The sequence below is a fragment of the Ranitomeya imitator genome, chromosome 1, assembly GCF_032444005.1.
Source record: "Ranitomeya imitator isolate aRanImi1 chromosome 1, aRanImi1.pri, whole genome shotgun sequence".
In the NCBI taxonomy this organism is placed as follows: domain Eukaryota; kingdom Metazoa; phylum Chordata; class Amphibia; order Anura; family Dendrobatidae; genus Ranitomeya; species Ranitomeya imitator.
In genome coordinates this window covers 87,098,784-87,124,337 of record NC_091282.1, presented here as the reverse complement: position 1 = coordinate 87,124,337, position 25,554 = coordinate 87,098,784, and the positions used below count along the sequence as shown (strand labels likewise).

Here is a 25,554-nt window from a genome sequence, read left to right as displayed (position 1 = left end):
TGTACACATGCTGCGGAAAAACTGCACGGAAACGCAGCGGTTTACATTCCGCAGCATGTCACTTCTTTCTGCGGATTCCACAGCGGTTTTACAACTGCTCCAATAGAAAATCGCAGTTGTAAAACCGCAGTGAAATGCGCAGAAAAACCGCGGTAAATCTGCCATAAATCCGCAGCGGTTTAGCACTGCGGATTTATCAAATCCGCTGCGGAAAAATCCGCAGAGGACCAGAATACGTGTGCACATACCGAAACCCTAACCCTAACCCTAACCCTACCCCTAACCCTACCCCTAACCCTACCCCTACCCCTACCCCTACCCCTACCCCTAACCCTAACCCTAGTTCTAACTCCAACCTTAGTGAAAAAAAAAAAAAATTCTTTATTTTATTATTGTCCCTATCTATGGGGGACAAATGGGGGGGGTCATTTACTGTTTTTTTATTTTGACCACTGTGATAGATTATATCACAGTGATCAAAATTCACATTGGAACGAATCTGCCGGCCGGCAGATTCGGCGGGCGCACTGCGCATGCGCCCGCCATTTTGGAACATGGCGGCGCCCGGGGAAGAAGACGGACGGACCCCGCCAGGATCGGTAAGTATAAGGGGGGGAGATCAGGGCACAGGGGGGGGAGATCAGGGCACGGGGGGGCGTCGGAGCACGGGGGGGGAGGGATCGGAGCATGGGGGAGAGTGATCGGTGTGCGGGCGGGTGGATCGGTGTGCAGGGGGGGTGGATCGGTGTGCAGGGGGGGTGGATCGGAGCACGGGGGGGATCGGAGTGCGGGGGGGTTTGATTGGAGCACGGGGGGGTGTGATTGGAGCACGGGGGGAGCGGACAGGAGGACGGGGGAGCGGAGCACAGGACGGAGGGGAGCGGGCCACAGATCGGGGGGCTGGGGGGGCGATCGGTGGGGTGGGGGCACATTAGTATTTCCAGCCATGGCCGATGATATTGCAGCATCGGCCATGGCTGGATTGTAATATTTCACCATTTTTTTAGGTGAAATATTACAAATCGCTCTGATTGGCAGTTTCACTTTCAACAGCCAATCAGAGCGATCGTAGCCACGAGGGGGTGAAGCCACCCCCCCTGGGCTAAACTACCACTCCCCCTGTCCCTGCAGATCGGGTGAAATGGGAGTTAACCATTTCACCCGATCTGCAGGGACGCGATCTTTCTGTGACACAGCATATGCGTCACAGGTCGGATTGGCACCGACTTTCATGACGCATACGCTGTGTCACAGGTCGGGAAGGGGTTAAAAAACACTAGTGTGAAAATTGCAAAAATTCTAATCTTAATTTTTAAGAAAGATTGTGATACAGAAAAAAAACCCTTTGCCGAAACTGTATAAAAATATAACTTTAAAAAATCCATAATTTTTCTGATGACACATTACCTTTAAGTATAGTCTATAAAATCTATCTGATCGTTGCTCTATTGTGAATGTAACCGAAGAGTCTGACCAAAGATGATGCAAAACATTGTTAGATGTCTAGTGGTCCAATGGCTTCTGGCAATGTTCTGTAATGGTAAATCTTAGATTGTGGGGGTCATTGCGGGAAGTACACAACTACTTTGTAACTACCGTCTTACCTGGATCATGATAGGGTATGGGTGTATGTCTCATACAGCAGGATTATTCATGATATATGGACTATTTGCCATGGATAGTAAAAAAGTTTTATTTTCGCAAGAAGGGGATTCTTTCCCCTTTCTCTTAAATACTGTATGGACATTACCTAAAATGGAACATATTCACCCACTGAAACCTCATTGTTCTTACATCATGCCGGATGGGTACCTCTACTGTTCTCCCTTCCTTATTATCCTGTTGGGGTCGGTTCATGACCGCTGCGGCCAATCAGTGTCAGCAGCAGTGATGCATTGGCCAACCAGGTCAGGAGAGGATGAGAGGAGAGGGGCGGTAGACATGGTGAGAGGGATAGAGGAGCAATGGGGGGTCCAGAAGTATGTGTTATTTCTAATTTCATATCAGACTTCGCCCATATGACAATTAAAAGAAATGGGATGAAAAACCCCTTTAAATCTGACCATGTATTGCCACCTTTTTGCATTGATTTTTACTTAGACAGTATATATGCTAGGGGATCCTGCTGTGCTATGTGTTTACACCATACCATAACGTAAAAGAGTAAAAGAGTCTGTGTCCCCAAACTTACAGCATACACTAAGCACATAGTTTTCTATATTACAGACTTTATAAAAATTGCCTCCTCCATTCTGCAGAAGTTGAACGTTAATCACATATGTTCGGCGTACCCTTGGTGAGGCCGAGAGGCTCGGTGCACCATTATACTTACTTATTTTGGATGTCCCTACCTCCTTCCCTGGTGATTTACAGCCATGGCTTGCCTTGAGTTACCACTGACTGCAAAGGAAGCGTAGACAAGCCAGCACTGTCAATGGTGCAATGAGCCTCTTGGCCACACCAAGGGTGCACCGAGCACCATAATTAGCATATTTGGTTAAACTTCAGTTTCTGCAGAACAGAGGCTAAAGGTGAGATAGATTTTTACAGGGGCTATACCCTTTAGTCGACTATGTGCCTGGTTTATACTGTCAGTCCGGGCTAACGGTTGGACCCCTTTTAAAAATGTTATATATTACCACTATTTCTTGTTTAATAGCCAAGTAAAAAGTTACCTTTTCTTGATATTGTCGACGTGATGAATCTAAAGACTGGATTAAGGCTGTCGCGTGACCAACAAACATGGCGTAGCAGGTGGCGCCAACAATCATACTCAACATAGTTATCCATAGATCAGACATGCTAACAGGAGCCCTGGCTCCATAACCAATGCACAGCATATGGCTCATGGCTTTGAAGAGTGCATATGAGTACTGTTTTCCCCAGGAATCATTCTGCAAAAAAAAAATATAAATAAACAAAATTAATGAACGATCTACGAATAATTCAAATGTATAAAATACATAACATTTTCGTACATGCATTCAGCTATACACTTAAGATAAAATTCCAGTGCAAAGCATTTCATGCATGTCAAATATATGAAGGGTAATCCACCTGCGCTGTCAAACAATGCCTGGGAGACCCTGTCTAATGTTGTGATCACACTGAGCAAAGATGATTAGATAGTTTTCCTAACTCTCCCATGTATCTACTCATGCTTCCACATCAAGTCTGTTTAGCTTAAGGGGAATAACATTCCTCCGATGTCTGTAAAACTAAAGATAGATGATTACTTTACTGGCTCGATTAACTATAGATATAATGGGTATGACATTTTGAGTAAAGATGTAGAACACTTGACAGGTTCTGAAATATATACAATATATATATATATATATATATATATATATATATATATATATATATATATATATACTGTATGTAGTGTAGATATATATATATACACTTCGCTACTTTGAGAATTTAAATTCTAAGAACGTGAATGAAAAGACATGGAATTATAGAAATCCCAGAAAGGATAGATATATTTTTTAAAACATTTCAATTTTTTCAGCATCGAGTATGAGTCCTGCGAGTATGCTGCCATGTCCTGCGAACGTTCTGCCATGCTGAATGCACTTAGACACGGAAATCATCAAGATCCTCTGTTGGCAGCTCTCTTTGTAATTGCCAAACAATGACGTACCAGGTGTGTGTGATGGGAGAGAAATCCAGAGATGCTAAAGACAATGGTAGCCATGCTGGCTTCTCAGAGTTGCAGTAATGCTCTTTGCCTAGAGCGGTCCATTTTGACACTGTAGGGTAGGCAGTAACCTGTGACGCTAGTCACTTCTCACGGCAAAGCCGTGAGTCAGGGTATCAAGGATTCCAAGGCCAGGAGGGTATGTCATAAACAGTAGGAAGAGACAAAAGTGTAGTCAGGTAATGTTCCGAGGTCAGAATACCAGGATAGCGGATCAGAGCAAAAGGGGTTAAACAGACGGATGGTCAGAAAAGGTCCAAGGTCAGGCAACGAAAACTCAACATACAAAACTTAAGGCACAGAGGAAACAAACTACACCTGGCTAAATGTATGTCTGGCAGAGGTCTGTGAGAAACAGCTCAGTTAAGTAGCATGGCAATCACCTGGGATAATAAACACTTGGAGACAGCCAGTGCCTCCCAGTCTCAGATTGGATAGTCGAGCTGTCAATCAACACACTGACAGCTCAGAACGCCCCTATACCAGATTGGATGGCTGAGCTGTCAATAACTGTATCCCAGACACAATAAGGGGTGGAACCGTTAAACAACCTGTGCAACAAGCTGTAACCTAGAAAACAAAAAATCCCTCTGTTCTTGAGATTGAACAGGATTTATAATAAGGCACTAATTACAAAGTTGTGTGTTTTTACAAGCACTTTGCAATTTTAACCACTTTAACCATTTATGAATAGAGTCAGTGTGCTATCCGTTTGTAGCCTGTGGCCATACTTCCATTTCAATATGCTCTATTGAGGCAGAAATTATCTATTTGAAGCCAACTGCTCTTAAATGCTTTTCCAACTTCAGTAGTTGTAGCCATTCTCTCTACCTTCCCATACACTCAGGATGCCCACATACATGTGTTTTCAAAATATAGGAATAGGAGAGCAAGTCGCAGCCAGAGGTGTAACAAATTGGACATGTTGAAATCCACATGCTCTTTCCTCCTTTCTCCCAACATCTGCAGTCGATGGTGTAAGTTGCACAACCCCCATACACTCACATGCATACCTACCATAATAAGGCTTGGTAGGGTAGTGAGGTTTATACCCTGTCTTCTAATCCCACCCAGAAATGTTTCCAATCTAGCCTTGAACCCCCACTTTTGGCAAGGATGGCATAAATCCCAAATCCTTTCTAATCCAGAGGATAGCAAATTTGCTGGGATTTGTACCTGACAAAATCAACACAGTTCCAGCAAATTTTGTACATGCAAGAACTATGCACATGAGATTATTGGCCGATCCCACCAAAATGATGACTTTCCTACTGTTTTTATAGGTAAATGCTACAGTTATAGGAAAAATCATAGTAATTTCCAACACTTTCCCAAATTTGGTGGATAAGAGAAGATGACAGGAGCGCTCATCCCGTGGTATCCTGCTGTGGCCCAGGGTACAGCACGCACACATCCCTTGATACACCAGATGGACACCACTGGTATAGATACTATAGTTATTTTGTAAAGCTATGTACCAGACAAGATAATTACAATTTTGCATAACTTTTTAATTGCCAACACCTGAACTGTAGCTTCCCACAGCATGGATTAATTTAAAATAAGTATATGCTTCTTTTCCTACCTTATTATCATAAATTAGCATGATGATAATTCTAATTAACCTAATTATGAAGTGTATATTTGCATATATTTATGTTGGTAAATAGGTTCCAATGAAAACTAAAAACTTGTAGCACACATTTTCTGTACTCATTGAAGCACAGGGAACATTACACAGAGACATATTCTTCGATAGGAATATTCTCCAACCCCCTTTTTTTCCGATCCGTCTGGTAACCATTATAGATGAGCTAGGCCTCATTCATACTACTGATTTTTCATACAAAAAAAAAACATTTTTAATGAGTGTGCTGGACCCGATTTTCATCCATTTTTGGTCCATATCCATTTTTACCACCTGTGTTCTTGTACGCAAACAAATTTCAAACTTCTGTCATTCATTGAAAAGTATAAAATGGACAGCACTTCAATGACACATGGATGAAATGCTTGTGCTGCCCATTTTTCATGGACCTGTCCACTTGAAAGGGTGAGTTTGAGCCTAAACTTGGATCAAAAAACGGACATGGCTCGTTTTTTTTTTCATACATTTGGTCTCAGACTATAATGGGTGCGCACGGAATACGTACATCAAAAACGGATGTCCGAATGAGGCATAAGGCCTTGGCTTATTAACATATTTCAGTCTAAGCCTTTTTTGACTTTTAGGACTGTAAAATTTTTCTCTATTTTGCTTCCTGAACTCTAAGAACCAAATGTGATTTTCATTATGTTTTTTGCAGCCTGAGTTGTAATTTTTTTAACGGCACCATTTTGCGTTTTTTTTTTTTAATTCTCTTTTCAGCACAATTCAACATGCAATACGGGCAGGGGCGTACATAGAAATCATGGGGCACCATAGCAGAAGTTCAAATTTCCATCCACCCCCTAAAAAATAAAATATTTGTCAGGCTCCTCACAGAAGAGCATCTCTCACAACTTTGCAGCCTGAACATAGTAATTTTCCTCCTGCTGAAGTCCTAGATTTCTCTTTCACTGCCCCGATAAAGTATGATGCCGAAACGGTGAATTCCTCCATATTAGCCTCCACATGCTTAGTATAATGACCCTACTATTCCCCAACCTCAACTCACAAGGCAAAGTATGGGGACCTCAACACAGTATGATCCCCCAACTGTGACCCCCACACAGCCCTCAATGCAGTATAATGGGCCTACATATAGCATAATGGCAACCCGCTCGCAACACCGTATAATGACCAGCACAAGCCCTCCATAAAATATAATGGCCCCCACACAGTATAATGGATTCCACCAAAGCCTTCATACTATATAATTGCTTGCATACAGTATAATTGGATTTAAATAGAGCAATAACTGGATTAATAACCATGGCAGAGATAAGCCCGCTGCAGGGCGGCATACTTGCCAACAGGGTACTCCAGGGTACAGATCATAATTCACACTAAAGCTACAATAGAGTAGTATTGCAGTGTATACAACAAGTGATCATTGGATCGCAAGTTCAAATCCCATAAAAGGAAAGGACTAAAAAATAAAGTGGCAATAACAGCTTTAAAAATGTTAAAAGATATAGAAAAATTCAAATGAGCCTTTTTCCCAGTTGAAAAATAAACAAAAAAAAAAATATATAAAAATATCTGGTATTGCCACAACCAAAAAAGTCTGATCTATTAGAATATATAAGCAATTAGCCCATACCGCAATATAAGAGAAATACCAGAAAAAAATAATCGAAAAATGAAAATGAAATTCCATAATTACTGTTTTTTAATCCACGCCCTTTAAGTAAAAAAATGTATTACAAATTAACCAAAGCATTGTATACACCATACTCTAAAATGATATTAATGAAAACACCAGATCACTGAGCAAAAAAAATAATATGGATCTCGGAATATGGCAATAAAAAAAAAACATTTTATTTGTTAACAAAATTCTGAATCTTTCAATTAATTACAAAAAAAAAAAAAAATACAAATTTACGATTGCAATATTTTTATTGACCAGTAGAATTATGTTGCCAAGCTATTTTTACCATACAATGAATGTCATAAGAACAAAACTAGACCCTAAAAGTAATAGCAGAAATGTTTTTTTTTTTTACATTTCATTAAAATTATATATTTTTTTTCCTATTTTTTTAGTACGTTTTATAGAAAATTTATGATTGTCACTAAAAACTACAACTCGTCTTGCAAGAAAAACAAAAACCTTATATCGATGGGAAAATAAAAGTAGAGGATAAAAAAGGTAAAATCATCCAGTCCTTCAGGGGTTAAAGTGAGAGACGGCATTTTTAGTAGCTGAACAAACCCCTTTAAGTTGTTTTATAACACATATGTTGTTTTCGTGGAGTGCCTGCTATTGCAACCCTCTGTTAGCTAGACATGACACATCCATCAGCTGTCACTTTAATGGCGGCAGGCAGATGTTTCCCATTGGCTTGCTTGGAAGTGTCCTAGATTTGCAATGCAAATGTTATATGTAACTTGTCTGACCTTTTATATTGGACTGTTTGATTAAACAAATACAACGAAACTGGATTAAAGGCTCCATAGTGGGCAATTCTGTATTTTGCTTCCTGTTTTTCAGGAATATTTGTCATCAAAAATGTAAATTTAGCATTAATTGCCGTTTCTATACTTATGTGCACTGGTGAATTCTTTTAAGGGAATCTGTTAACAGGATTCACTCCCAAACTTTTTACAGTATATGCACATGTAGCTGTTTCAAAGACAAGCCCAGCGATACTTTGACATTTCCAGGCCATTCCTCCATTACTGAGAAATCAGTGTTTGAATTTACATGCAAATTAGGCTGAAGAACTATTTGTAGGTCTGAAGCCTCTGCCACTACAGCTCTATTCCCCTCTCAGCACCGCCTCATCTTGCTTGACTGAGCGTTCCTATACTGTGTGTTATTGTAAATAAAGGAGTTGAAAGCCTAGCATGTGGATATGAGGCTGGGCAGGGAATAGAGCTGGAGTGACAGAGGCTTTACAAATAGGTCATCGGCCTCATTTGCATATCATTATTTCTCAGTTACGGAGGAATGAAGCGGCCATGTAAAGGTATTTCTGGACTTGTCGTTGAAAGATGCATGCGCATATAAATAGTTTGGGTGTTGAAATCCTGCTGACTGTCATGCAGCTGCAGTGCAGTACAGCACAACCTCCACATGGGGGAGCTTGGTAGGGAAGCCAGACTGCACACACAGAGTAACTGAACAGACACCACCTAGTGGCGAGAGCGAGGTCAGGAAAGCCTAGTCTGAGCTCAAGACAGCACAACAGTACAAAATGATTTAGACAGAATGGATAGTCAGGACGTAGCAAGGGATCAGTAAACGAGGACGGGCAAAATACGGTACAATAGGGACAAACTGAAACGGAGTCAAAAAGCCAAGCCAGGAGATCAGAACCAGAGAGTCAAGCAGAACTACAGACAAACAAAGAGACACTGGGAAAGGGCAGGCAGGGGGAGATAACAGACACAGGACAAGTCAGGGTTCACAGTAGGACAAATCAAGGGCTTCCAGAGTCAGGTTCACATGCCAAGGACAGAGCTATAGCTGACACCACCCTCAGGATATCTGGGATCTAAATAGCAAACCTGAGCCCAGAATGAGGCAGATCAAAGTTAACCCTTGACAGGATCCACCCAGAGAAAGAGCAGACAGGACTAAACTCCGGAACAGATCATGACACTGACTGATTTCCATTAGGATTAATTATGTTTCAGTGCCATGTTCTTCCCTTTTTTTATGTATATATTGTATATATTGGCAGTGGATGGAGAAAAGCTGTTAGAACATAGAAAACACACAGTGACAGATGATTCCCTGCAAAATCCTATACAAATTGTAATTACATAACACACAAATAGTTGGATACGTAGGCAAAAGCATGCCAAACAGTCCAACGATGCACCAGCTTTGTTAATCAGCATGAGACATTTTGGTTCGTTTTATGACTGTTTAGTCTAAGTTTCCAGTATGTGAAAACTTACTCATCACTGGCTGGAATTTGGCTGAAAGTGGTTTTCGAACTGTCATGAAAGGCCCATGAAACTCCTCCAAAAAGTATAAGGGTACAGGCGGACGGCTGTATTACTCACAGATTGCGATCCTCGGACCGGCTGGCGGTTCTCCTCCTGACCTGAGAGTGACATCTGCATACAGTAGATATATATGCTTTCACGCTCAGGTCAGGAAACCCAATGGCAAGTCCAAGGATTGCAATGCAATCCTCACGCAGGTAATATGGCGGTCTGACTGCACCCACATAATATGACTGACAGTGTACATATACAACATTAACCCTTTAATGTCACAGCCACTTTTGGCCTTTCATTGTTTGGTTCATTTTTTACTGCAGCATTTCTGTAGCCATAACTTTTACTACTTTTTTGCACAAAAACATTACTTAAACATTTTTTTATTTGCTATTCATATTGTAAAAGCCCTAACCTTTTAGTTTCTCTGTTTACAGAACCGCATGGGGTCTTGTTTTTTGTTTAACCAACCGTAGAACCACATTGGATTACATACAACGTTTTGATCACTTTTTTTTTTATTAACACAATATTAACAAAAACAGCAATTTTAGCATAGTTTTTCCCCTGAGTTCACTTGCATGGGATGAAAAATAATATAATTTTATATTACAGCTCATTACAAACAAGGCAATACCAAACATGTGCCAATATATGGGGGGAAAGTGTTTTTTCCCCAAATAAACCATTTTTTAATGGTTAATTTAAAAAATTGTATTTTTTTACATTTTAATAACAATTAAAAACATTTTTTCATTTATCTTTAGCATCTTTCCTAGTCCCACACTAGACGCATTGATATGTACGCTATCTACTAATGTACATTATCTAACTTGTCAGTCCAGTAGCCTATGAGACTCTGGCAAAATCTGATAGGATGAGGGATATGGCAGACACTGAGGCCATTGTTAGGCCTCATATTGTCATAGACACCCATCGTCACACCGTGATTTTTTTTGGTGGGGTGCCAGAATAATTTTGCTGCTGTCATTACTGACAGCGGCATGTGAGAGGTTATGCTCAGATCAGAGGTAGGTCTGGCTCCTCTTGCAATCTGGACATACAATTTGCATGAAAGGGTTAAAACCACTGACAGGTGAAGGCAATAACATTGATTATCTGATTACGCGCCTCTTGGGGAGGGAGATATATTAGGCAGAAAGTGAGCAGACAGTTCTCAAAGTTTATGCTCTGGTAGAAGATGGGCAAGTGTAAGGATCTGAGCAACATGGTTAGAACTGACCAAATGGGGTCCAAGGAGGAACGATAGGTAAACTGTCAAAAGGTTCTTGGGCACCTCAAACTCTTTGAAGAGCCCGGGGAAAAAAGGGTAAGTCGATTTGTTTCCCCAGAAGAGTTAATATAATGAAAAATGACTGCTGAAGATGAAAGCATGACGGTCTGAAGAACAAGAATGGTCTGAAGAACATGGCAAAGAATTCAAGTTGATTACTTGGGCTCTAAGTTAATCATCAGCAGATGTCAAACCAATCAAGAGTCTGCAGGACGTTCTGCAAAAACATTTATGAAAGCACACAACGAAACACCAATGATATTTTTAAAATGTCAATTACTTGAGGTGGAATCCCCTCCTATCTTGAAACTGACAAATCAAAAGACACCAAGTGAAAAAAAAAATCAGAAACCTTTTCAATGGACGCGTGAAAAAAAAACGAACAAATAAAAAAAGGAACATTTTTTGAAGTAAATTATAGATGAAAACTAATTGGATACTTCTGCCACCATAAAACTCCCTCTGAATACACACGTAAGGCTTTTAAGCACACTCCATGGGCAGATACATTAGGAAACAGTAGACCTACATTTTACATGGCTTTAAAAACACATTTATCCCACATTAGCTGATGTAGGGAAAATGCATTAATGGCCACAGATTTCTATGATAAGTTAATACATGAGGGTGTCTGAAGCTGGATGCACAGCAACCCAGCATATAAAAAGTTCAAAGTAGAAAGGGGTTGTCCTCATAGTTACATTGTTAATATGTAGCATGTAATATGGGGCAGCACGGTGTCTCAGTGGATACTACTCCAGCCTTGCAGCGCTGGAGTCCTGGGTTCTAATCCCACCTTGGACAACATCTGCAAAGAGTTTGTATGTTCTCCCCATGTTTGCGTGGGTTTCCTCCGAGCACCACGGTTTCCTCCCACATTCCAAAGACATACTGATAGGGAATGTAGATGATAATGTGTGCAAAACTGTAAAGCGCTGTGGAATATGTTAGCGCTATATAAAAATAAAGATTATTATAAAAAATAAAGATTATTAATATTGTCGAAAAAAGACACATGTCCATCAAACTCAACCAAGCGATGGGAAAAAATAAGTGTAACCAGAATGTATGATTCAGTCTGCCCCAAAACAGAAATTTTTTCTTTACTAGTGTTGAGCGATACCGTCCGATACTTGAAAGTATCGGTATCGGATAGTATCGGCCGATACCCGAAAAATATCGGATATCGCCGATACCGATATCCGATACCAATACAAGTCAATGGGACATCAAGTATCGGAATGTATCCTCATGGATCCCAGGGTCTGAAGGAGAGGAAACTCTCCTTCAGGCCCTGGGATCCATATTAAAGTGTAAAATAAAGAATTAAAATAAAAAATATTGTTATATTCACCTCTCCGGCGGCCCCTGGACATCAGCGGGAGGATCCGGCGTCCGGCACGGCTTCTTTCTTCAAAATGCGCGCCTTTAGGACCTGTGGAATGACGTCCCGGCTTCTGATTGGTCGCGTGCCGCCCATGTGACCGCCACGCGACCAATCAGAAGCCGCGACGTCATTCCTCAGGTCCTAAAAGGCGCTCATTCTAGGACTTTAGCTGAGGAATGACGTCGCGGCTTCTGATTGGTCGCGTGGCGGTCACATGGGCGGCACGCGACCAATCAGAAGCCGGGACGTCATACCACAGGTCCTAAAGGCGCGCATTTTGAAGAAAGAAGCCGTGCCGGACGCCGGATCCTCCCGCTGATGTCCAGGGGCCGCCGGAGAGGTGAATATAACAATATTTTTTATTTTAATTCTTTATTTTACACTTCCGATACCGATACCCGATATCACAAAAATATCGGATCTCGGTATCGGAATTCCGATACCGCAAGTATCGGCCGATACCCGATACTTGCGGTATCGGAATGCTCAACACTATTCTTTACTGATCCCAATTGTCATTCCACTGGACCAGAAAAGAACTTTACACCTATAAGCATAAGTAAGCATTCACTTATTTTTTAAAACCATCAACGGTTCCCACTGTAACCAGCTCTTCAGGTAAATTACTCTACATATATAGTTTTCATGGTTAAAAAAAGCCTAATCTGCACTGGAGATTGAACCTTTCTGCAAATAGATGGAGTGTCGCCCTAGAGTCATAGAATATTAGAGTCTAAGGAACCTCCAAGGTCATCGTGTCCAACCCCCTGCTCAATGCAGGATTTACTACCCCATCTCAGACTGATGTCTGTCCAGCCTCTGTTTGAAGACTTCCATTGAAGGAGAACTCACCGCCTCTCGTGGCAGCCTGTTCCACTCATTGATCACCCCCACTGCCAAAAAGTTATTTTTCTAATATCTAATCTGTATCTTCTCCCTTTCAGTTTCATTCCATTGCTTCTCGTGTTTCCACCCCGTTTTCTATATCATTAATAAATAATAACAGACCCAACACTGAACGTTGGGGTCACCACATAATACCTGGAGACCATTCAGACTAACAGTCATCCTCCACTGTTTTCTTGATGCTCTCTTTGAACCAGATTTCAATCATAAACCTTATTTTTTAAGCCTATAGACCAGTGTTCCCCAAGTCCGGTCCTCAAGAGCCACCAACAGGTCGTGTTTTCAGGATTTCCTTACTATTGCACAGGTGATTGAGTTATTGCCTGTGCAGGTGATGCAATTATCACCTGTGCCATACTAAGGAAATACTGAAAACATGACCTGTTGGTGGCTCTTGAGGACCGGACTTGGGGAACACTGCTATAGACCATAAATTACTGTGCGGGACAGTGTCAAACGCCTTGACGAAACCCAAACACTATATCCACAGCTGCTCACCACTTCATAAACACTTTTCAGAGTAGCTGGACAACTACTGTCCAACGTTAAATCGTGTTGGCTAAATTTTATATATATATATATATTTTTTTTTAACTTGGGAAATCCTATAGAAGTTTTTTTTATTATTATAAATCCTCTGTAAATCATGTTCCTATAGTGCACCATTTGATACTGTGATGACCTGGTATTACCGCACTGGACCATATACAGACATACAGCTTGTTAGTTAAAGGTATAAAATATTTAACAATTTAGGAGGGCAAATGCTACTGAACATGCAAAGAAAGTGGTTCTTTAACTGGTCCCTTGGGAGCTGCTACGTTCAATATATCATTCTTTGGTAAGTTAATAAAATGTAATTGCTCGGCTTCATACCCCTGGGAATCGACACTGATCGCCATAGATTGTATCCCGTTAAGTGCTCCCTTATTGTTACTTTGACAATCACTCTGCTGACGACGGGGCTTGTATGGAATACATGGGCCTAATATTATTCTCTTCTATTTATCAAGCATATGTAAAACAATTGCCAGTACAAAAAAAAAATCCTACATTTCAAACCCGAAACTGGGAACAAACAGAAGCTTTCTCATGCTTCAGCCGTAATGACTGCATGATGCAAACCTCATTTACATAAGTATTCCTCCGATATGTATTTATGTGCGCAGTTCATCCCAGCTCAGTGGCAAATAAACAGTGTGTGAATGGAAATACATACATTACATTTTTTTGGCAGGTGCTTCTATCAGTGCAATTGGCCACTACTGGCATTTTTTTTCTTGTCATTTCAATTCTGTCTCATGGTATTCAATACGGTTTATTACTGAAAGGGTATTGATATAAGATACTTTATAACTTTCCTTTCCTATATCCCTATATCAGGAGTTTTTCATGTATACATTACAATTATAAAGAGAGGAAATGGCATTTTCCCTTTCTTATTTTTGAATTGTTCATGTAAAAAACAGATGTCATATGGATGTGCAAAATGGAAGCATAGAAGGCATACGGACATAAAATTAATGGTCACACGAATTGCAGTATACAGTGGCATGTAAAAGTTTAGGCAGCCCTGGTCAAAATTACTGTTACTGTGAACAGTTAAGCAAGTTAAACATGAAATTATTTCTAAAAGGGCTAAAATTAAAGATGACACATTTATTTTGTATTTTAGGCAAAAAAAAAAAAATTTGTCATCTTTTACGTCTTAAAAATTACAAAATGGAAAATGGGCCAATGCACAAGTTTGGGCACCCTGCATGGTTAGTGCCTGGTAGCAACCCCTTTTGAAAGTATCACAGTTTGTAAAATGCTTTTTGTAGCCATCTTGCATGCACGGCTATTCTGAGGTCTAGCCACAGATTTTCAATGATATTAAGATCAGGAGACTGTGAGGGCCATTGTAAAACCTTTAGCTTGCACCTATTGAGGTAGTCTGTTGTGGATTTTGACATGTGTTTAAGATCATTATCCATTTGTAGAAGCCATCCTCTTTTCAACTTTAGCTTTTTTACAGATGGTGTTATGTTTGCATCAAGAATTTTTGAAATTTCATTGTATCCATTCTTCCCTCTACCCATGAAATGTTCCGATGCCATTGGCTACAACAGAACTCCAAAGCATGATTGATTCACATCCATGCTTAATGGTTGGTGATATGTTCTTTTCCTGAAATTCTGTGCCCTTTTTTCTCTACATATACCTTTGATCAGTGTGGCCAAAGAGTTCTATTTTAACTTTATCAGTCCACAGGACTTGTTTCCAAAATGCATCAGGCTTGTTTAGACATTCTTTTGCATACTTCTAACGCTGAATTTTATAGTGAGGACGCAGGAGAGGTTTTTTGCTAATGATTGTGAAGGCCATATTTGTGTAGGTGTCTCTGAATAGTAGAACAATGTACCACTCCATAGGCTGCTAAATCTTTCTTTAGCAGTCAAGTGAGGGTTCTGATTTGCCTCTCTAGCAATCCTACTAGCAGCTGTCACTGAAATTTTGCTTCGTCTTCCAGATCTTATTTGGACTTCCACTGTTCCTGTTAACTGCCATTTCTTATTTACATCTCCAACTGAGGAAAAGACAACTTGAAAATGCTTTGCTATCTTCTTATAGCCTTCTCTAGCTTTGTTGGCCTCCACCATTTTCATTTTCAGAGTGCTAGACAGCTGCCTAGAAGAACCCGTGGCTGATTTTTGTTGCCAAAAATTTAGATGAGACTGGGTTTTAATAAAGCTGGAAAATTTGCATTATCTGGCCTTTCCTAACAATGACAGTGAACAAGCCATAACTCTAACAGGTGAATTAAGGTCTAAAACCTTGGACAAAGTTGTCTGAGCACATAAATCTCCAAGTGTGCCTAAACTTTTTCATTGGTCCATTTTCCTTTTTGTAATTTTTGAAATGTAAAAGACAAAAAGATATATTTTTTGCATAAAATTCAAACAAAATGTGACATTTTTAACCCCCGGAGGTATTTTCGCTTTTGCATTTTCATTTTTTCCTCCCCTTTTTCCCAGAGCCATAACTTGTTTATTTTTTTGTCAAAATGGCCATGCGAGGGCTTGTTTTTGCAGGACGAGTTGTACTTTTGAATGTGTACTGGAAAATGGAAAAAAAATTCAAAGTGCGGTGAAATTGCAAAAAAAGTGCAATCCCACACTTGTTTTTTGTTTTGTTTTCTACTATGTTCACTGACCTGCCATTAAGATTCTCCAGGTCACTACGAGTCATAGACACCAAACATGTCTAGGTTCTTTTTTATATAAGTGGTGAAAAACAATTCCAAAGTTTGTTAAAGAATATTGCGCCATTTTCCGATACCCATAGCGTCTCCATTTTTAGTGATCTTGGGTTGGGTGAGAGCTTATTTTTTGCACGCATTGCTGACTTTTTTAATGATACCATTTTGATGCAGTTATGATCTTTTGATCTCCCATTATTGCATTTTAATGCAATGTCGCAGCGACCAAAAAAATGAAATTCTGGTGTTTTTACTTTTTTCTCACTACACCGTTTAGCGATCAGGTTATTCGTTTTTCTTTTGTTTGTAGATAGGGTAATTCTGAATGCTGCAATACCAAATATGTGTATGTTTGATTTTATTATTGTTTTATTTTGAATGTGACGAAAGAGGGGTGATTTGAACTTTTGCATTTTTTAATTTTTTTTCTTTTTTACTTTTGACATGCTTTAATAGTCTCCATGGGAGACTAGAAGTTGCCATAACCTGATGGACTCTGCTACATACAGGCGATGATCAGATCGCCTGTATGTAGCAGAATTACTTGCTATGAGCACCAACCAACCTTCTGGCTTATTTTGTGGCACATGGTGTTGCAATTCAAGTCACGACCATTTTCTGAAAAGCCACAACCATTTTGAACAAGGTGCAAAAAGGGCCTACAACACATAATAAATATGGTGCAAGTCAAGAAATATAGTGTTTTGTTTGCAAATTGCACCAGAATTCTGGCAAATTTAGCTTGATACATCCCCCAATGTCCTTTCACCATAGGGCAAGGAAATTAACAACCATTTTTACTGTACAAAGTCCATAAAAAGACTAAGATTTGGATTAAAGAAAAAAAAATTATATCTGATACTTACCAGCACGCATCTCCTACTGGTCTATTTTTGGCACTTACCATGTCCCCATTAATTCCAACTTACTGGTCCCCTATTGAAACACAATAAACGGCTAGAGATTCTCACTCAGCCAATCAGTGGCCACAGATGTGGTTCCCTGTGCCTATGACTGGCTTAATAGGTATTTCTAGCAGTTTCTAGTTTGTTGAGATGGGACCGGGAAGAAGAGACCAGGGGATTACCGTCAAACCTCGGAACGGGAGCTGTTGAAGATAAGTGATGGCAAGTGTCACCTTTTTATTAAACCAGTTGGGCCCCTTTTTTAAAGTTCTTTTTATCCACCGGACTTCTTCATAACTATGTATAGCCGAATTATTGAGTTCAATACCTATACTGTATACCTATACTGTATGACGTAATCTCCCATGTTGTCCTCTAGTGGAGGCTGCAGACAGTCAGGATATCCTTGCAGGACATTTGTAGATCGGTAAAGATGAAAGGCGCCGCGGGCCTCACCGAATATTCCACATGAGATGCATAATAAGCAATCCTATATACATTTCCTACGTTTTCTCAGCACCAAAAATAAATGCTCTCATTGTTAAGCCATAGTGTAAGATGCCAACGCCAATTAGCTAACACGACAATGGATCAATGCTAACATGGAGCTCGCAGCTGCTGATAGAGATCAACTTATGGGAATTTCAGAAACGACTTATGTGTCACTGGAGGAAGAGAAATCTCTTTAATATTGTAATGGAATTAAAGATTTCCATGGCTGTTGGACAAATATGTAAGTGAAGGATTAGGCAAATTGTTTTTATAGGCATAAAGCTGAACCAGGAGATAACGTACATATAGAGGATTAAGAAGAAAAAAAATCATCTGAGCATCCCTCACACAGGGATTTTGTTTTATCCCGGTAAATTAAAACTATTATCAGTTCTTAAAAAATCAGTTTTTCATTTATATTCAGCGCTAAGAGTTTTATGTTACGCAGTATGTTAGTATCGTCAGCGTATTGAGAGGACATGACTGATCACTTAGGTATCTGGGTCATTAAGGGGTTGCCTCCTCATAGACTTTGGGGGTTAAGACTTATTATTAGAATAAAGTGTCAGCTAGAAAAGGAGCACTTCACTTCAGTGAACCTTGTTTTGCGTGGTCGCATGGATGGATAATCATAATAATTTATTCGAACTTAACAGTTTTCTGTAAGGAGTATTAGGAGTTGTGAAACTATTACTCATCAAACGAGTTCTTCGGCAACTTTTGGAGTTAGTACAGTCATGGTAAAATCTCAAGCCTTAAAATCTCTATAGTCAGAATGGTGTCTCCAGTGGTTAGCACTGTTGCTTTGCAGCGCTGGGTTCTTAGGTTGAAATCCCACCAAGGACAACATCTGCAAGGAGTTTGTATGTTTTCGCCGTGTTTGCGTCGGTTTCCTCGCACACTCCTAAGTCATAATGAAAGGGAATTTGTATTGTTGGGCCCAACGAGGACAGTAATGATGTCTGTAAAGTGCTGTAGAATTAATAATAAATAATAATCTTTATTTTTATATAGCGCTAACATATTCCGCAGCGCTTTACAGTTTTGCACACATTATCATCACTGTCCCCGATTGGGCTCACAATCTAGAATTCCTATCAGTATGTCTTTGGAATGTGGGAGGAAACCGGAGTGCCCGGAGGAAACCCACGCAAACACGGAGAGAACATACAAACTCTTTGCAGATGTTGTCCTGGGTGGGATTAGAACCCAGGACCCCAGCGCTGCAAGGCTGAAGTGCTAACCACTGCGCCACCGTGCTGCCCACGCGCTATATAAGTTAATAAAATAAATAGTAAATAAAGAAACAAATACAATTTCCATCATGGCAACTATAGTCCTTTATATTGGTATTTCCACACACTAGGAAATGATTTACAGCAAATAAATTTGTGCAAATCTGAATACTGGAAAGGTTGTAATTGCTTGGAATATATACCTGGGGGAGAGGAGAGAGGATCCCATTGACTATAAGAGCTAATGCTCTACAGGAGACAAAAAGAGGACCTCGCTGAAAATAAGAGATTTTACTCTACAGGAGAGAGGACCCCGCTGACCATAAGTGCTTACACTTTCCAGGCAAGAGAGAGGACCTCAATGACCATAAGCGCTTACACTTTACAGGTGAGAGAGAGGACCTCAATGACCATAAGAGCTTACACTCTACAGGAGAGAGAGGACCCCAATGACCATAAGACCTTACACTCTACAGGAGAGAGAGAGGACCCCGCTGACCATAAGAGCTTACACTCTACTGGAGAGAGAGAGGACCCCACTGACCATAAGCGCTTACACTCTACAGGTGAGAGAGAGGACCTCAATGACCATAAGAGCTTACACTCTACAGGAGAGAGAGGACCCCGCTGACCATAAGAGCTTACACTCTACTGGAGAGAGAGAGGACCCCACTGACCATAAGAGCTTACACTCTACTGGAGAGAGAGAGGACCCCATTGACCATAAGAGCTTACACTTTACAGGTGAGAGAGAAGACCCCAATGACCATAAGAGCTTACACTTTACAGGTGAGAGAGAGTACCCCAATGACCATAAGAGCTTACACTTTACAAGTGAGAGAGAAGACCCCGATGACCATAAGAGATTACACTTTACAGGAGAGAGAGGACCCCAATGACCATAAGAGCTTACACTTTACAGGCGAGAGAGAAGACCCCAATGACCATAAGAGCTTACACTTTACAGGTGAGAGAGAGGACCCCAATGACCATAAGAGCTTACACTCTACTGGAGAGAGAGAGGACCCCAATGACCATAAGAGCTTACACTTTCCAGATGAGATAGAGGACCCCAATGACCAGAGAGAAGACCCCCAATGACCATAAGAGCTTACACTTTACAGGCAAGAGAGAGGACTCCAATGACCAGAGAGAAGACCCCAATGACCATAAGAGCTTACGCTTTACAAGTGAGAGAGAAGACCCCAATGACCATAAGAGCTTACACTTTACAGGCGAAAGAGAGGACCCCAATGACCAGAGAGAAGACCCCAATGACCGTAAGAGCTTACACTTTACAGGCGAGAGAGAGTACTCCGCTGACCATAAGAGCTTACACTCTACAGCAACAAGAGTTGAGAAGATAATGAAAATGAACAACTTCTCGCACCATAGTGGTATTATCTGCTGAGTATTCTGGTGACATTTGTATTTTTTGTAAGTTTAGGAAATATTAATGACACTATTGTGATATTAATTTTATGGAAGAAAATCCCTAGTGGAACATGCATTCAATTTAACATTTTTAAGTTAATAGGTTTCTTGTTACCTCTAAGTGACCGGTTAAAAAATGATCACAAAAAGCAAATGGATTTCTCTGAGATCCAAGGACATCAAGAATTATTTACACTTCTCACAGCTGGAATTCAGGAGATAGCTAATGTTCAGACATTGCTGCTATCTAACATGAATGGGCAATGATGCACAACTTAATGTGTTTACATTTGGATAAAGCCAAGGAATCCTTCAGTCAGAAGAGTCCTGTGCCAACTGTTCTTGGGGGAACAAATTTCCAGTAACATGAGGAAACCCTTCTTGGACACAATTAGGTCTGATGCTCTTCATGGCCATATAAAATAATGTCACTTTTTATCACAGGATGTCTGAGAAAGTAGACATTAGATTTGTTAAAAAAAAATAAGAGTGAGCTGTACATTCATGGATGGAGATGACCATGTAACATAAAATAACAGAATTTTTAATCACAAGATTTGACTGGAGCTGCCCTCATTTCCTTGAATCGTGTATCGCCCCTCCTGGATCAGCATATCATCAGGAGGCTGAAATGCAGCTACTTACTACAGTTACTTGCATCACTGCCCTCTGAAGATGTCCTGGATCCATGATGATAAACGTTGTGGGAGATGTGAGTGCAGCACCAGCACTCTGTTTCTATCTCTGCCACCGCTGAAGCATCTGTGAAATATGTTGTGAATGTTGTGAATGGCATCAGCGCCGAACCTAGTTGAAGATTCCTTTGAGGGCGGTGTTAGAAGCTGTTGGATCACTTACTGCTTCTCTCTCTGCCCCTTGACAAAGTTTTCTTTCACAGAAGCTATGGTGATGGTGGAGACCGAAGCAGAGCATGGGCGCTGCACTCGCCTCTCCTGCAGCATCTATCGTCATTACCATGCATCCAGGATCTCTCTTCAGAATGCAGCAATACAAGAAACTGTAGTACGTAACTGAAGCACCGCCACATGTTCCAAGAGGGGCTACAGGCGCTGTAGAGAAGCAAGTACAGCCCCAGCCTCCTGTGACATCTTATTTAATACTCCTCTCAAAGTCTCACAGGAAATGCAGTTAAAAAAAATTCAAGGGTTAACCCGATAGGGAAAGGTATAGGGCATTTTATAATAAAACTACTTACAAAAGTGTGTTAGGGAGTACAGATAGAGATTTAGGAAGGACAATTTGGGTGCCAAACCACCCCTTAGCGTATAAGTTTCATGGTTTCTCCTCCTGTACATGTTAGTGCTCACACAATGAACAGCTTTCCTGCTCCCGAATTGGCTACTGATGGAGGCGAACATGACCTGTTCACCATCCTCCACCAAACTACTAGAAATCTGCAAGCTGCTTTTCAACCGGAGGAGGAGGATGGATAATTCTGGTTACTGGCAATGTTTACATCTTGCTCTGTCAGGCTGTGATTGTAGCATAATGTACTATTTCGGTAAAATGACAGCCAGTATGATGGAAACCCAATGGTTAATGTGCATTTCTATAATGGAGCAGAAATACAAAACCAATAGCTTGCATGTGAACAATGTCTAAATGTCGGAGTTTCTGCATAAGACATTGTAGCGCTCACAGTTGGTAGAGATTAGATGCAGCCTATTTTCTTTGCTTTGCCGTGTAGACTGGGGCAGAGTCATCTATCAGGACAATACTGGAATGAATTGTTGTCCCCATGGAATTTCTAAAAATTTTTTACTTTACTTTTAGCTTTTCTTAGTCACTTTTAAAAACTGGCAAGAAGACTGAGTGCAGTTTGGGTTGGAGAGATGAGGCCACCATGGGTCTGACAAATTTACCATAATTTGGGGCTGAAACTTACTAACATTAATTTCATAATTATCTGTAACATCCACAAAATGTAGGCTCTGGGTGTTGAGACCCATTACAGTGAAAAGCTTTAATATACATATCAATATATTGATTCATCAAGTGAGGATGTGTAAATTACAGCACCGGCTAAACCATCTGTATAAAGTGTTACTCTGCCACCGAGGAATATCTGACCGCACTGAGGTCATCTTCAGATTACATAACAATTTTATTACAGCAAGTTTATTTCATCTGAACATATAGTAATTAACAAAAGGGGGAAGCACTGTGCTCAATATATGCATAAATCAAGATATCTGAAAAATCCTGCAGTTACAGGGTATGCAGACTTTTGCAACATCTAAAAGTTTATTTATTAAGGACTATATGGCAACAGGTTTATTAGTCCTCTAGTCATAACCTCCTGCTGATAAAGCTGCAATTTTCTCAAAACTACAGCAACCAGCTCAATAAGTGACACATCACTGGAATCATGGATTCTGCTCCTACATAATGCTGCTGTGAATTTAGGTGGAAAAAAATGCTAACGGACACCATTTAAACAGATCTCTTACATCTCATGAGGTGATATAGTAATTTTGAAATCCATGCCAGAATTATCGATATTAAGATGTGGATTTTATAAACTGAACTTAAAATTCCAGTATTGCAGCGCTGGAGTTCTGGGTTTAACCCCTTAGTGACAGAGCCAATTTGGTACTTAATGACCAGGCCAATTTTTGCAATTCTGACCACTGTCACTTTATGAGGTTATAACTCTGGAACGCTTCAACGGATCCCGCTGATTCTGCGACTGTTTTTTCGTGACATATTGTACTTCATGTTAGTGGTAAGATTTCTTCGATATTACTTGCGATTATTTATGAAAAAAACGGAAATATGGCGAAAATTTTTAAAATTTTGCAATTTTCAAACTTTGTATTTTTATGCCCTTAAATCAGAGAGATATGTCACGAAAAATAGTTAATAAATAACATTTCCCACATGTCTACTTTACATCAGCACAATTTTGGAAACAAAATTTTTTTTTGTTAGGGAGTTATAAGGGTTAAAAGTTGACCAGCAATTTCTCATTTTTACAACACCATTTTTTTTTTAGGGACCACATCACATTTGAAGTCATTTTGAGGGGTCTATATGATAGAAAATAACCAAGTGTGACACCATTCTAAAAACTACACCCCTCAAGGTTCTCAAAACCACATTCAAGAAGTTTATTAACCCTTTATGTGCTTCACAGGAACTGAAACAATGTGGAAGGAAAAAATTAACATTTAACTTTTTTTTGCAAACATCTTAATTCAGAACCATTTTTTTTATTTTCACAAGTGTAAAAACAGAAATGTAACCATAAATTTTGTTATGCAATTTATCCTGAATACGCCAATACCCCATATGTGGGGGTAAACCACTTTTTGGGCGCACCGCAGAACTTAGAAGTGAAGGAGCGCCGTTTGACTTTTTCAATGCAGAATTGGCTGGAATTGAGATCGGACGCCATGTCACGTTTAGAGAGCCCCTGATGTGCCTAAACAGAAACTAGACCCCTTAAGGAACTTATCTAGATGTGTGGTGAGCACTTTGAACCCCCAAGTGCTTCACAGAAGTTTATAACGTAGAGCCGTGAAAATAAAAAATCGCTTTTGTTTACACAAAAATGATCTTTTCGCCCACAAATTCTTATTTTCACAAGGGTAACAGGAGAAATTAGACCAGAAAAGTTGTTGTGCGATTTCTCCTGAATACGTCGATACCCCATATGTGAGGGTAAACCACTGTTTGGACGCACCGCAGAGCTTGGAAGTGAAGGAGCGCCGCTTTACTTTTTCAATGTAGAATTGGCTGGAATTGAGATTGGACGCCATGTCGCGTTTGGAGAGCCTCTGATGTGCCTAAACAGTGGAAAACCCCCACAAGTGACCCCATTTTGGAAACTAGACCCCTTAAGGAACATATCTAGATGTGTGGTGAGCACTTTGAACCCCCATGTGCTTCACAGAAGTTTATAATGTAGAGCCGTGAAAAAAAAAATCGCATTTTTTCTACAAAAATGATCTTTTTGCCCACAAATTTTCATTTTCACAAGGGTAACAGGAGAAATTAGACCACAAAAGTTGTTGTGCAATTTCTCCTGAGTACGCTGATACCCAATATGTGGGGGTAAACCACTGTTAGGGCGCACCGCAGAGCTTGGAAGAGAAGGAGTGCCGTTTTACTTTTTCAATGCAGAATTGGCTGGAATTGAGATTGGACGCCATGTCGCGTTTGGAGAGCCCCTGATGTGCCTAAACAGTGGAAACCCCCCACAAGTGACACCATTTTGGAAACTAGACCCCTTAGGGAACTTATCTAGATGTGTGACGAGCACTTTGAACCCCCATGTGCTTCACAGAGGTTTATAACGTAGAGCCGTTAAAAAAAAAATCGCATTTTTTCTACAAAAATGATCTTTTTGCCCACAAATTTTTATTTTCACAAGGGTAACAGGAGAAATTAGACCACTAAAGTTGTTGTGCAATTTCTCCTGAGTACGTCGATACCCAATATGTGGGGGTAAACCACTGTTTGGGCGCACCGCAGAGCTTGGAAGAGAAAGAGTGCCGTTTTACTTTTTCAATGTAGAATTGGCTGGAATTGAGATCGGACGCCATGTCGCGTTTGGAGAGCCCCTGATGTGCCTAAACAGTAGAAATCCCCCACAAGTGACCCCATTTTGGAAACTAGACCCCCCATGGAACTTATCTATATGTGTGGTGAGAACCTTGAATGCTCAAGTGCTTCACAGAAGTCTATAATGCAGAGCCGTGAAAATAAAAAATATTTTTTTTTCCACAAAAAAGGTTTTTTAGCCCCCAAGTTTTTATTTTCACAAGGGTAACAAGAGAAATTGGACCCCAAAAGTTGTTGTCCAATTTGTCCTGAGTATGCTGGTACCCCATATGTGGGGGTAAACCACTGTTTGGGCGCACGGCAGAGCTCGGAAGGAAGGAGCGCCGTTTTGGAATGGAGACTTTGATAGAATGGTCTGCGGGTATTATGTTGCGTTTGCAAAGCCCCTGATGTACCTAACCAGTAGAAACCCTCCACAAGTGACCCCATTTTGGAAACTAGACCCCCCAAGGAACTTATCTAGATGTGTGGTGTAAACTTTGAATGCCCAAGTGCTTCACAGAAGTTTAGAATGCAGAGTCGTGAAAATAAAAAATATATATTTTTTCCACAAAAAAGATATTGTAGCCCCCAAGTTTTTATTTTCTCAAGGGTAACAGGAGAAATTGGACTGCAATAGTTGTTGTCCAATTTATCCTGAGTACGCGGATGCTCCATATGTGGGGGTAAACCACTGTTTGGGCGCACGGCAGAGCTCGGAAGGGAAGGACCGCCTTTTTGGAATGCAGACTTTGATAGAATGGTCTGTGGGCATTATGTTGCGATTGC

At 40.4% G+C, this 25,554-nt stretch overlaps 1 protein-coding gene across 1 annotated transcript in view; it reads right to left on the bottom strand.

Moving 5' to 3' along the window:
- The window catches only part of HCN1 (hyperpolarization activated cyclic nucleotide gated potassium channel 1), a 539,017-nt gene that overhangs the window by 154,317 nt on the left and 359,146 nt on the right, over nt 1-25,554 (bottom strand). Inside the window, exon 4 of the mRNA XM_069748639.1 lies at nt 2,676-2,894. Within this exon, the coding sequence (XP_069604740.1) occupies nt 2,676-2,894 (219 nt within the window). The remainder of the gene's footprint in view (nt 1-2,675; nt 2,895-25,554) is intronic.